Genomic DNA, 14,950 nt, shown 5'->3' on the forward strand with positions numbered 1-14,950 from the left:
GACATCTGTAAGCATCACAGTGAGCTTTAAACTTTACTTGTTGAAACTTTCCGCATGCGCTCAAACAGCGGTTGACGGTTGACAAACAGTAAATATAATTTAACGGTGTGTTTAACAACGAGACTAGCTAGCTAACCAGCCATGTCACTGTCCCCAAATCAATATCAAAATGTTCCTGAACAAATGATGACGACAGCTTGTGTTCAGAGGGACAGTTTACTTTGGTAAATGTTCATTTTTGATACTGGCTATAGCACATTAGAGCGCTGAACAGAAAGTTTCAGTGAAACTACTTGAGTAGTTCCATAAAGGTCTGTATATCAGAAGGTATTTGACACCCCGCAGCCAATCAAAATCGAGTATTCACGTAGACCAATGCATAATGTAAGTTAAAGGGCAAGTCCAGTGGATACACAGGAGGAGTCGTCACAACATTTTCTCAATCAGATGACCAAACCAAGAACCAGCAGATCCACAGAGGATGCCGTATTAACTGCCTTCCACTCAGTCTTCACACATCTGAAAATAACAACCGCTACATCAGAATGACCTCCGCACAAACAGACCCCAGGCAGTTCAGATTGGCAGTCACACCTTCTTTACTTATGTGCTCAACACCGGAGCCCCCCAGGGCTGTGTGCTCAGCCTCCTCCTGTTCACACTGTACACCCATGAATGCACTCCCAGACATCAAGAGAACTCTATTGTGAGTATGTGGACGACACCACCATCATCAGCCGCATTACAAGCAACGATGAGTTCATACCTGGAGGAAATCAACAGTCTTGCAGAATGGTGCACACAGAACAATCTGCTACTCATCGTCAGCAAAACCAAGGAGCTGATAGTTGAATTTAGAAAAGAAAAAGGAGGCAAAGACACACACCCCTGTCTACATCAGTGGAGCTGAGGCGGACAGGTGAACAGTTTTAGGTTCCTGGGAATCAACACAGGGACATGGGAGGCTGAATCTGGAGCCAAATTCTTGTCAGCTTTTCCAGAGGAGCAATGGAAAGCATCCTGACTGGAAACATCACAAACTGGTGTGGTTCGTGCAAGGCCCAGGACAGTGATGTGAGATGTCTGCACAGAAACCAAAGGATACCAAAAGATTTTCACAAATTGAATAAAGGTTTCATAAATTTGAAGGTGGGTCTCAAACAGCAGTAAAGCTGTAGACTAATGTCTAACGCTTTCACAACAGTAACAGATGCAAAAAAAAAAAGGATCAGTCGCTCAACATTGTAATTTATATTTCCCTTAAGTTTCCCCTTAACTGCTGAAACAAAAGCTGCAGACTGCAGCACAGAATTTTCTGCTTTTCTGTAGTTTTGATTGTAATTTATAGTAGTTTTCAGGAAAAACAAACATTTTGAAGATGTCTCCTCAGTGGCTGGAAAGAAAAAACATATTTTATTTTATTTTTTTTTACTATTTTTTGACATTTTATGGATTTAACAATCAATCTGCCAATCAAAACCATGATGAACACATTAATGGATACTGAAAACCATTAGCTTCAGCTCTGATGGACTGTTCAGAAAAAGCTTCCTGAAAAGGCAGTGGCTTTCAAAGTAAAATGACTAAATTGTTTTTCACAAGCGCCCTCATCAGCGATGACATCTTCCTTGCTCTTTTCGTGGCAGTGACAAATGTGTTTGTGGGTTTTTGTGATTGTTTTCCATGGAAGTGGAAACAGACTGATCTGCGAGCTGAAGCCAGGAAGGCCTTTTTTTCTCCAGCGCAGCGCGGAAAGCGTTGCCGACCTCTTCCTCCCCCTCCTCCCCTTCGTGATGTCATCACATTGTTTGTGATAATGAAGTGTTTGATTAACCAGCCTCATCCTGCATGTGAACCACACTTCCTGTTCAGACACGCACACATAGTACTGACAATACCAGAGGAGCTCACACAGCCATGAAGAGACGTCTTTGCACTGAAGCTTTTTATTGTTTTTTACAACACAAACATGCTCATTCAGGACTAAAAAGCTCAAAACATTCACTCCAACTCTTTCTCAGATTTGACATATTTTTAATTTATAATGATATTTAAAAATGTACTATGTAAGTAAAATATTTGATACAAAATTGAGTTGAACAAGCTTACCTAAAATCAGCTCCCTGAGTATTTCTCACACAAACAAAGCAGGCACAAAACTCATTCATAATTTATAAAATGGTGGTGATAGTGTCTCCTCGCAACAAAATGCCACTCTCATGTCTGTCCAGCAAATATGAAGCTACAGCCATCTTAGCATAGCTTAGCTTAGCATAAAGACTGCTAAGCTAACAGCTAACGTAGCTCATTCCAAAGGTAAAACACCTGCCTCCCAGCGCCTTTGAAGCTCCCGTATGACATATTGTGTCTCGTCGGGTTTTTGCACAGATTAAACAATTTGCTCTTTTATGAACTGTTGTCACTGACGGTATAAAATATGGACAACATTGAGTTTCTGGGTCTAAATTATTGAAATCACTACCTCGTTCCTGCATTATTTCTAATAGCCAGCAGGGGGCGACTCAACTGGTTTCAAGGTGAGGTTCGCCCAGGGCGTCATGCAAGCTAGGACCGCCACTGCTTCTGGCTTGAAAAACCAAGATGGCGACGGCTGTTACACCAAATATAATTCTTCAAAACAGTTGTCCACAAACCAGCAGGTTATTATATGTGCTGGACTATTTACTGGATCTGAGAAATTTAAAAGGGAAAATTGTAATTGCTGTTCTTCAGTTTTTGTGCACATTTAACAAACAAAATATAACGTCTTAATTTGTGAGCTTTAAATGTGCTGGTAGGCAGATGTTGTTACTTTTGGATATAGCTAAGCTAGCAGTTTCCCTGTTTCCAGTCTTTTTAAATTCTACGTTTCTTCAGGAAACAACAACCTCTGAGCTAGCAAACCACACGCTGAAAATGGCAAGTTACCCTAACTTGGCTGTAGCAGTATGAACATAAACAAGCTAGCCTTTTCTTTTCTTCTGTGGGCAATTCCACCATTTTAAAATGCCTCCCTGTGTGCAAATGTTCCATCAAAATAATATTTTGCAGGCTGCAGCTTCATGTGCACTGTACAGATGTGAGAGTAGCATCGATCTTCTCATCTAACTCTCGGCCACAAAGTGAATGAGCGTATTTCCCAAAATGTCAAACCATCCCCATAAGGCACTACAATCCCCTGCACAGTTTTCTATAGTACAATCACCTAAGCTGTCAGTTTTATTTGCATAGTCAGTATAGAAAATATTCATGGTGCCCTAGAACTACTGTAAGGAAAGAAAATAACACTAGAACTTTCGTTCCGGCCACACACACTGACAAACACACACACAGCCCCACAGGGCGATGAGTAACTGTCACTAAATGTCCATATGTTTAACACTGTCCAGGTTTGTCCTCTTGTCTCACAGCTGTGTCTTGAAGTTTCCAACAGTCACTTGAAGCTGCTGAGATCACTCCTGCAGGCTGCTGCTGTGGTGGTGTGTGATGGCCCTCTGGTAGTCCTCAGAGGTGTTTATGTGCTCTGTGACTCCCGGGTGCTCATAGCTGCGGTAGTAGTGGCCACCCATCTGCTGGGCGTAGTACAGGAGCTGCCGGGCAAACAGCGGCTCCACCTGAAACACACGGAGGACAGACAGGTCACTGAAAAGGCTTCAAACTGTCAACATTTTTCACTGTAGATGGTTTGTATGAGCTCAAATTGGTAATAAAATATCACAACTAATCTCAAAGCCTAAAAAAAGATTTTTAGAACGGAAAACAACAAAAATCTGCAAGAACTGCTTTGCTCTTTAAAATTTGGAAGTGTTACATAACTTTAAAGTCAGATTTGACAAAACATCTTCATATAAAGTCAATTTACTAGCTTTTTCCAGAGATTTCAGCTGTAACAGGGGGTCTTCCTCCTGGTGTTTGCTCTGTTGTCATAGAGATAGTATGGGCCTGAGGAACTTTGGTAACTGTTATCATGCATGCTCTAACCATTGACGAGGACCCGGAGTTGCTGTTGAAAGCTCTGGAGAAAAGTCAGTAACTGGACCTGAAGTAGAGACTCTTTTTTTTTTTTTTTTGAGATTTTGAACCTGTCCAGCAAAATTAACACATTTGTTTCAGTTCATAAAATCTGCTCTTTCTGTTGTGTGCTCTAAAGAAATACAACAGTATTAATGGAACTAATGATAAGAGCCTGAATCATAGTTCAGGCCACTGAATAACTGCCCACATTTTCAGAGACTCAGTGGGTCTGGTTTTGTGCTCATTGACCATTGTACCCCTGGTTGGAAAACCAAAAAGCCTTTGTTGGTGGGATCAGCAAAGGGGACGTTGCTAAAAAATAGGCAACAGAAAATTTCCACAGAAATGACGTCAAGCGTGATGTGATTGTTAGTCAGTTGTTGTATGTTGACCTACTCTTGGGCTACCACTACTGACTATTATCATGATTATTTAATTTGCCAATCATTTTCTTTTATTACGTTAAAAATGTTAAAGCTATAAAATTCTGCGACATAGACATCAAGCTGTTTTCCCTGACTCACACCAAAACCTATAAAAATGTAGAAGCTGAAACAAGGGAAGGTTTGATATTTTTACCGACCAGTCGTTTAAGTTTTAATCTGCATTGAAAACATTAAAGGTGAAATATGTAGCAATTTGCCAACTGTCAAATTCATACTCATTATTCACATTCATACTAGAACAAATAAGAGGTAACATACGAGCAGAGTTATGCTGCTGTAGGTGCCGTTAGATAGTTAGCTGTGCAGCTAGTGGTTCAGACTGGGAGCTCGGGGACCAGGGGAGCGTCAGTGTTTACACCGCTACCACAAGAGACAACCAGGGCTAGCTGGTTAGCATGCTAGCAGCTAACTTCACTAGATATATCTGCAACGTGATACGCAGACATCATATTGTCAAAACTGCTGTTTCTTCTCATTCTGTTGGCAATTTTAATTAGTTTTGGACTGTTTCAACTAAAATTCTGACATATTGCCTTTAAAACAGCTTCTTTGGACAAACTGTGACTACGGCTTTTGTGTTGGCTGTAGACAGTGGGACAAATACATCACTTGCTGCTGATCCCTTAGGACAAGATAACAACCCAGCCCAAACAGAAATCACAACAGTAACGCCACCAAGCTAAGAAGGGCTGGAGCACAATTGGTTGAACCTTTGTCTTTTTTCTGGGTTTCAGATCTTCCCAGGTTGACACAATGTCAAAAATCCCATTATCTGATGCTGAAATGTCAGATCTCTGCCACTGAAAAGAAACAATTACGTGGGCAGTGATTCAGTCGAGGTTTGGAACCAGGCGAGAGCTAAATCTCTGCCAGACTCCCTCAGAAACTGACTTTAAGTTCTGAACTAAACATTATGACTGGGAGAAGTTCTTACAGACTTTCAAATCCTATGTTTCACTTTTCAAACCACACTTTAAACTTTCAAGACTTGACTTTCAACCCAGTAAATATTATGTTTCCTTAAGTACAATGACAAAAAAGGAAGTCTACTAAAGAGGAGAGATGACGCAGGGCTAATATTAAGTATTGACAATCACCTGCACAGTGAGGGTCCGTCTTTGTCTCTGTGGGTTCAGACACTCGTCTCCAAAACTCAGCAGGACCTGGAAACGAGGCGGCGGCCGACCATGGAGCCCATAACTCTGGATCTCTGATAGACAAGATCAAATAATCATTGTCAGCTTTGATATCAAAAATAATCTCCACTGGTAAAATTCAAATGAATTCAGAAGAACTTCACTTGAAGTGATGTGACCTTTGGGGTGATTCGAATGGAAAGTCCTGGTCACACAGTGTATGCAAATACTATTAGCTATCAGGCTTCTGACACAGCTGGGGCTGCCGTAGCATGTGGGTGGGGATGATGTGGCTGTGAAGAAGTCATGTGACTGTTCCTCATCATTAAATACACTTTACAAAGTGGTCTACCACAGTTCTGAGTTGATTCTGACTTGTAAGGGGGTTTATTTCTCTTGAGTTTTGTTCTTAGATGGAACTCATCCAAAGAGACTTACAGTAAATGAGCTGGACTTTTTCTCAAGGAAAGTTCAGACCCAAAATCTGCAGCTGATTTACTGTTTAGCCCCAGTTTCTGTCTTGTATGTATTACCTTTACACTCAAATCACAGAGCTATGCATCCCATTTTATAAGAAATACAACCACAATAAACCTATAAAGACCCAGATCCAGGTTGATTAACAACATGTTCCACTTTCTGAAGGTTTTTCCAGAATCCTCAGACTCCTCCAGACATCTGGATGACACATGTGCAGCCCTTCCCTGCTGTCTCACCTGTCAGGTAGTCCTGTGTGGGGAGGAGTCTACAGTTGACCTCTCTCTCCAGTTTGTTGGGCTTGTCTCCGTACTGGGACAGTCCTCCCTGCCAGTACACTCGGCTCTGACACAGCCTCCGGGCGTAGAGTCCGTCTGCGCTCATCCACAGTAACACTCCCCTCTCCAGGGTGGACGGGGGACTCGGGGGACAATCCTCTGCCCTCCCGTGGGTGGACAGACTGTCCACAGGCAAGGGAACCACCTCAGGACTCCCAGGCTGAGGGTAATGCTTCTCCTCCGGGGAGCATGGAGTGATGAGGCACCCCTCCGGGCTGGAGGTGGTGACCTCCCTCACCAGACTGTCTCGGAAATAAACACTCACGTGCAGGCGGAAGTCTGATTGGAGGAGGAGAGGACACAGATAGAGGTCAATGAACATGTTTTCTGATGCTTTTAGCTTTTTTCACGTGACTTATATTTCTATTTTTATTTATCTGCCAAAAGTTTGTAGTTCTCCAGCAGCAAAGAGGTAATGAACAGTTATATGGAAGTGAGGTGTTAGCACTTGAACTAATTGCTTTTGTGGAGGAACTGTGCGGCGAGATTTGTGTCAGACTTCAGCCTTTGAAATGTTAAACTTTAATTAGGATAACCTTCCAAAATAAGAAGAAAAATAAAAATAAAAACAAAATATGACTAAAAGGAGAAACATTTTAAATTTTACTGGTTCAGGTTTGTGTCTCACATCACTATTTCATTTCGAAAACCGTTCCATTTTGGGTCACTACGTACGTCTGAGGTAATGGCAAAACATGATGTGATATATACATTTAGATATCAAAACAACCAACTTTATAAATTACCAAAAAAAACACCTTATTTGGCAGTATCACTGCCTCAGACAGCCACTAGATGGCGCTCTGATGTCCACCGTTGCCTTATTCACACCTTCAACATGAGTTAATTTGAGCTTACTGTATGGTCTTAAATACAGTTTCATTAAAGCTGCATTAATTAGTAATAAGGTTTCTCACCACTAGGGGGCAGTAAAAAATCAGAGCTAGCTGACCGATACCTTCAGGCTTTGTGCTGGGTAGGCAGCCTACGATGGATTCATCAAAACACCGGCTTACAGGTTTGATGAGAACTGTGTTTTTGAATCATCCACTAAATGAAAAAATCCAAAATATTTATGATTTTTTTTCAGTGTGTTAATTACAGCGTAAATCCTTTGCACCACAATGGAGCCAGTTTCGTTTCTGTTCGCGCACCTAATTTTTAACCATCGAGGCATTTCGAACTAGTTTGGAACGTGCCCAAAATTAGGTCACAGCTACAACCAAAAACTATCAGATTTTCCTTGACGTGAAGTGCGAATCGAAGGGGGCGTGTCACATTCTACAGGTCACTGTGCCATGTTCTGCTCAGAACTGGAGGAAACGTGGGCTGGTTCACTAGATAGCACCAAGGGTCCAAGAATCTTAAACTGACAAGTTTAGGAACCAGAGCTGATTTTGTATTACGGGTAACAGTGTATTTTTTTCAGGTTTTTAAAACAATGTGCAGTTTATTTAACCTTCTCCAGATATCAGAGCAGTGTGATTCAAGTCCTCACAACAGTTTTGCATTGATTAGCCTTTTAACAGTTGGACATACATGTTACATTATGATATTTCAAAGGTGAAATTAAAGTATTATTTACCTGAGAGCGCCTCCGCTGATCTGATGCTGGCGTCCAGTGTGAACGGCGAGGGCTGACTGTCAGCAGGACCATACGAGTAGATCGAGGCTCTGAGCTGATATCCTGCACACACAGACAAGCAGAGAACAACATTTACTGTAAGTGTGCAATACTTAATCTACCAAGGATGCTAAGGCTTCTATATGAGTACTGAGTACAGTACCATTCTCCATGGACGAGCCCTGCCACGGCAAGCTGCGGGGGGGACAGGGACACTGAGAGAAGGGCAGCTCAGGCAGCGAGGCCGGCTCCTGACAGTACTCTCTCCAGCTACATTCAGCTGTGGGCATGTACTGTGAGTGTGACATCTACAGACAGAGACAAAGACACTCAGTTAAACACACTACTGGACACGTGTGCACTCTGGCTTTTAAATTAAAGCTGTAGATATGATGATGCAGCTTTTTTCAGTGATTAACATTCATGTATAATCCTTTTTCAGGGAGCATTAAAGGAATAGTTCACCCAAAAAATGAAAATTCAGTCATTATCTACTTACCTGATAGTAAGTCAGGTGACGTTTCGTGGAGCGTCACAGCAAAACAGCATTGCAGCATTCTCCTAAACAACCAAAGTAGCTTGGGACTTGTATAAATACAACAGAAAGAAGCACAAAATGGCTCCATACAGCTCGTCCGGCATAATCCAAGATCCCAAATTGATCTGAAAAGTCATTATTCACACCCTTTTTTAAGCTGAATTATTCACTGTAGCCGCCAAGCTAAAAACATTAGCTTCCCTCCCGTCTGAAGTGGGTGCACAGGCTTGACAGCACATCAAGGGTGTAAATAATGTCTTTTAAAATTGATTTTCAGTTGTTGTTTTTTTTACATAACATACAAGTCTCCAGCTACTTCATTTGTTTAGGAGAATGCTGCAACGCTGTTTTGCTGTGAAGCTCCAGAAATGTTTTGTGGACTACAAAACTTCACCCGACTTTACAGCAGCGTGGGGGGGGGGGGGGAGAAAGACTGAATTTTCATTTCAAGTGAACTGCTCCTTTAAGGGAGCTCCACATCAGGATTTAATGGTGGGTTAATACATTTTAAAACCTACTGAATATGTTTCCATTGTTTATAATTTGTTAGTCTTTGTTAGTAATTAGTAAAGTTAGTAGTTTACATGTGATATTTTTCAAGTCACTAAGTTAAAATTCGACTAAAATGATTTTTAAAAGTAATTAAATAAAATCAAAGAATTTATTATTTATCAGAATTATATTCCTGAAAGTGTGCTGAATTAATTGAAGGAGCTAAACATTTATAAAAATATCATTTAAAGCAACATTGTGTAGAAATTGGCATTTTGTGTGATTTGGTGCCCCCTAGAGTTTCTGAGTGCAACACCACAGTCGTAAATACAAATCTGTAACAATCAGTCAGATGTGATGTAGGTGCTAACTGTAACAAGTGACAGAGACACCACTCCCCCTGCTACAACACACTGTACCATCAACATGAAGCTGATAGTTTCAGGTCGAAAAGTTACATAATGTTGCTTTAAAGTAGGCTCATTATTTTGGTGACTCCTCAAACATTTGCATAGTTGCATTTCACTGGTGGATTTTCAAACTCCTGAGTCCTGACAGAAACATTCTCAACACAAACATGCATTAAATACTGTCTAACACATTAAAGGCACCTGTTATTAACATGGTTTTTACATGATGTGTGCCACCTGAATGTCACATCTTTGTATCTGTGTGATGGTGTTGTTTTCTTCTTCAGCACTTGAAGGCATCAGTGAGACTTGTGACTCATAAACCTGTGACTGTATTCGAGCTCGTCCATGCATGCACAGTCTGTCTCCTCATCCACTGTTTCTGTTTCACATTCAGCCCCTCTCTCTCACTCTCATACTCTCTCTGAAGCCCACCCGTCTCATTTCCATGTGTATGAAAATCACCTGAGTCTGCAGCGCAGGGTAGGACGGGTGCACCTGATAGCCCATCGGACTCAGAGGACTGTCCTCCTGTCGGGGTCCTGCATGCAAGACGGAGGAACAAAATGTGAAGTCTAAGCGCAAAAGGCCCATCATGCAGTGTGACCTTCACTGGTGGTTTTCACTGCACTGAACAGTCATTGACCTTTATTTATCACCAGATGTGTATTCAGAGAATTTCCAGACAAGTTCCCCCACTTTGGTTAACTTTAATGCTGTAAAATCACCAGTTTAAATCTGTCATTGTGTGCTGTGTGGGGTGTTTGGTGTGTGACTGACTTTTCTTGGCGCCCTCAGGGACGATGCGGTACACTTTGTACGGGTCTGAGATGTCCAGCTGACTTCTCTCCACCAGTTCCTCAAAGTCGTTGCTCTTGTTGAGGGCGCAGCGGAGGCGAGTCTTCCAGGTCGGCGGGTCCGGCTTGTCGATCCCCTCCCGAAACTTGCCTTTGAACAGCGCCCAGGCCTGCACACAAGTCACCGGTAAAAACCCTTTTCAGAGAGGATGAGACACGCAGCTCTCCAAACTGAACCACAGCATCCATCATACAGCCTGCACGAGTGACATTATCCAGGGTGCTAACTAAAGTTTATTAAGAGAGCTAAAAACAAAGGTTAGGGTCTTTATTTAGACAACACACGAATTTTAAAGAAGTGATCTCTGGCTGTGGGAACTTGTGTCGGACATTTTAAACTTTGAACTCATCAATAATGAGAGAGAGGACGAGACGAGCTGAGCTCCAGGATGTACCGCAGCACATGCAGAAGTGAGATTGTCCAGGTAGCAAGTTTTTAAAGACAGCTAAAACACTACAGTCGATTACCTGAGTCGTGCATCTATACAAATTACTCAGCAACAGTTTTCAGTGTCTTAAATGTGAAGAGTTCCTAAACTTATTTAATATTAAACTGGTAATCTTTCGGTATAGAACTTTTTTTTGGACCAAACATGAATTTTAAAGAATAAATATTCGGTTCTGGGAACATGTGTTAGACATTTTTAACCATTTTCTGACATTAAATCTGGCAAACATGAATCCACAAAGCAATCAGCAGACTAATCGATCATGGGAGAGAGTTTGGTCCAGGCTGAGCTGCAGGATGTGAGGCAGCACATGCAGAAGTGAGATCTCCCAGGTAGCACAAGTTAATAAAGTCAGCTAAAACAATTAGTCGATTAATTGAGTCGTGCATCAACATAAAATTCATCAGCAACAATTTCAAATGTGAAATTATTCAAATGATTTAATATTAAACTGATTGAAGTGACTGTTGTGTGGCTCTGGGAACATGTGTCGGACATGGTAAACTATTTTCAGACATGAAACAGACCAGACATGATCCACAAAGTCATCAGCACATGAGTTAATGAAAATAATTCGTTGCCGATCTGTTTTTATTGCACATTTCGTGCACAACTGAAATGCGATTATTATTGAGTTATTATCGGCAACTTTGTGAAAAGCATCATAAAGGAAAAAAATATAAATTATAATATTTGTCATTGTTTCCACTTTCCCGATGCTTTTCTGCACCTTTTATTCTGAAAGTCCACATGTGTTACTCTGGCCTGGAGGATGCGGGGTGTTTTACCTTGAAAAGCGCGGCATCCTCGTCCCGGTTGTAGTCCTGCTTCCCGGCGTGTTTCCACGGTATCCTGAAGATGCTCTTCTCGTCGTTCTCCCACACCAGCCCGGGGTATTTGCCGCAGTCCACCTGCTCGATGAGCCACTGGCGCAGCTTGCCGTTGCCGCTGCTGCCGGAGCCTCCGTAATCCAACTCTGCGTTCATCTCTGCGCAAACACAAGTCCACTGTCAGCTCCTGTAATGCACTGATGGTATTTGTTGTGAAAGTAAGTTAAACAGAGAAAGCCAAGAGCAGTAAAACTCACTAAAGGTTAAGGTTAACCCACTGGTCTCCCACGCACAGGTCGCTTTGGATGCCTTGGGGTGGTCTTACCTGCGAGACTCGAAACCCGTCAAGTTTTGAAATCAATCAGCCTCAGAAAGCCCTCATCATTACCGCGGGCCCGCTTAAATCCTCAGCCTATAGCGAGCAGAAGCGGGAGGGCGGAGACTGAGCCGGGGGATGCTGCGCTGAGGAGGACGCACCTGCCGCTGCCGCTGCTGCTGCTACTCTCCTGCGAAGCTTATCAGCGCGCACAGCGGCCGATCTCCAGGAAGACACCGGGGGAAACCCTGCCGGCGTCAGTCAGAAGTGTCACACACCCGCACACGTGGAAAACCATGGCACGGAGACAAAAACAATTCTGTGAAATGATAAAGCTTTACGAAAAGTTACAGGAGAGTGGTCCTGCAGAAGCTTCAGCTTGTTCCCAGCGGAAGGTTTAAATAGAGCAGCTGTGATAACACTGACAAGAAGAGCCGGACAGATCAGATTATTGTAAACATGAGGTCATGTCCTCGGTATTTTGTCTCGGTCTAATATCTATCGTATCATTACAATAATCAATTATATATGATTTAAAAAAGGCAAAATCATAGTTAACTAAACTGTAATAGTTATTTCACTGTAACAAGCAATGAAATGCTTCATAAACTGTTTAATAGCAAATGTATAGTGGAACGTTGCAATCGATGTTCATAATACTTTAATAAATACTGTGTAGTTCATTTATAAACATGTGGAGGAGCTGCAGCTGATGTTTTTACTCTGTAAAAAGTCTTTACAGAATTTAGTCGAATCAAATTATCTTTTCTAATTAACATTCAAGTTTTATTTGTTTCAAGTTGATGAAACTTAAAGTTTATAGTTTTTGTTTTCAGACTCATAAACATGAGTTCTTTTAACTTGAAGTCTTTTGACTTTAAATGATGAGTTGGATGAATTTCTTGATGAGTTTCTAAAGAAACGTGATCAGCATGTTGGCAGACTTCCCAGCATGCATTGAGGTAAAAGTCCTGAGATCCATCTTTTTTATACTTTGAAGAAAACATATGTTATGGAAACTTTAATACATTTTTTTTCACAATAACAAAAAACTAACACGCTAACCATGATAAAGGTTAGTATAATCAGTCTTTACTAACTTTTACCCTTTTTATCATGAGTTGGTTAACATAATGTCTTTGTGCAAATGCTGGAACAGAGTAGCAGCATTAGGAGCAGCTGCTGCTGTTTCTTGTGTGAAATGAAGAATTGACTCTTCAAATGTGAGGAAATCAAATGTCATTGTGATGATTGACAGTGTCACTGAGCGGTCGTTGATTCAGCTTAATATCTTAAGTTAACTGAAGATGTATTATCAAGTGCAGTCCACGAAAAAGAAAACTTAAAAGAAGATTTTAATCAAACTATTCAGAATTAACTTAACTCAAATATTTAAGGCAGCATTTGAACTTAGACTTTTAAGTTGAAACAGCTGAAAATGATTTACAGTGTAAACTTTACAATTGATTTATGAACCACTTCATTGTCTCTTAACAGTGAAATCACTTAACTAAATCTAATGAACTGTAAATGTACCATTTATTAGTGATGGTTATTATAAAGCGTTACCCATGTCAGTAAGTTATTTTTGGCAAAGAAATAAATTTAGCACATTTAAGTCAAAATTCTTCCTTTTCTGTTGGAATCCAATTTTCATCTATTTGCTGGCACTGGTATTATTTCCTAAGTGATTACTGGTCCTGTCAAAATGCAGAGAAATGCACAGGTTTGTACTATAGTCTTCAAAATGTTCTCGATGGATGGGTGTGAATGGGGGGCATGACCTAAGTATTTCTAAAATCTTTGCTACAGCCCTGATTATAAACTGTCATTTTTGTATTGAATGTCAATTACAAAGAAACAAATACACTAAAACAGGTCGCTGAGTGAGCGTAATGTCTGCTGGTCATCAACCTATGACCGCACAAGTTACACAAAAAGTTCCAACAACAACTTTAGAACCTCTAAATCAGTCATTTCCAACCTGCCAAACTTCAGTAAAAGTCTACAGAAAGCAGTGTTGGGATGTAACCAAGAACATTTACTCAAATAAACTACTATACTCCAGTAAAAGTTTGAGGTTTGAGTATTTCCTTTTTGTGCAAATTTATACTTCCACTCCACCACATTTAGGTGTCAAATATTGTACTTCTACTCCACTACTTTTAATTGTCAACTATAGTAACTAGTTACTATGCAGATTGCATCCTGCTTCAGAGCCAGTGCAGCTCATTTTTTAATTAATTTATTTGATTGAATTGGATTAAAAACAAACTGATTCTTGATCCAGAACATCTGATCCGGTAGTCCAGGCCGATAATCAGTTGTAGTATTGCCAAGAAATATACTTACATTTTGATATTTTAGTATATTTAATGACAGATAATTCAACACTTCAACACAAGTATGGCTTTGAGGTACTTCTTTACTCCACTACATTTATTTGTTAAATCAAGTTACTTGGAGATTACATGTTGCATCAGAGCTGAGGTAGCACTTTTGAAAATTTTATTGGCAATCAGATGATAAAAAAATAAATAAAAATAAAACACTGATTCCAGTAATCAAAAAAATGCTGAATATCAGATCTGATTATTGTCCAGGCTGGTAATCGGTCAACCCGTAGTATACAATATAAACAAGTTGCTGTAAGTTGCAGGTAGTTGAGGAGGAGCTCGCTTGAAATGCTTCATACGCTGTTGTAGTTCAGTGTAGTATATCTACAACAACTTGTCATTTTTCATAAACAGATCAAATGTTTTGTTCTTGATATCTTCATCTGCACAGTCACTGCTTCTGTCAGAGGAATGCAGTGGAGTGAAAAGCACCATTTGAGAGCCGTTAGGAGTCGATGTAGAAAGTAAGATAAAATAGGAATTTTCAAGTAAAGCACAGCTACCTCAAAACTGTACTTACTCTAAGTACAGTACTTGAGTAAATGTACTTAGTTACCCTTCTTCCACTGACCTTTGACTTGGAACCCCTTCAGACAAGACAAATGTTCTGATCTCTGCCACCAGCTG

General features: G+C 40.8%; 1 protein-coding gene across 2 annotated transcripts; it reads right to left on the bottom strand.

The window, feature by feature from the left end:
* Positions 1 to 1,926: 1,926 nt before the first annotated feature.
* irf4b (interferon regulatory factor 4b) lies at positions 1,927 to 12,116 on the bottom strand. Of its 2 annotated transcripts, XM_073476476.1 has the most exons (9): positions 11,869 to 12,116; positions 11,570 to 11,769; positions 10,256 to 10,442; positions 9,941 to 10,017; positions 8,199 to 8,343; positions 7,997 to 8,098; positions 6,313 to 6,690; positions 5,558 to 5,670; positions 1,935 to 3,614 (listed from the first exon to the last, which is right to left on the bottom strand). In XM_073476476.1, the coding sequence occupies exons 2-9, from the start codon at positions 11,765 to 11,767 to the stop codon at positions 3,453 to 3,455; spliced, it is 1,362 nt and encodes a 453-aa protein (XP_073332577.1). In that variant the 5' UTR covers positions 11,768 to 11,769; positions 11,869 to 12,116; the 3' UTR covers positions 1,935 to 3,452. The 2 variants fall into 2 exon arrangements, with proteins under 2 accessions (XP_073332579.1, XP_073332577.1); XM_073476478.1 differs by lacking the exon at positions 11,869 to 12,116 and having other exon boundaries at positions 1,927 to 3,614; positions 11,570 to 11,810.
* Positions 12,117 to 14,950: the final 2,834 nt, after the last annotated feature.

This window comes from Pagrus major, chromosome 11 (assembly GCF_040436345.1).
Source record: "Pagrus major chromosome 11, Pma_NU_1.0".
NCBI lineage: Eukaryota > Metazoa > Chordata > Actinopteri > Spariformes > Sparidae > Pagrus > Pagrus major.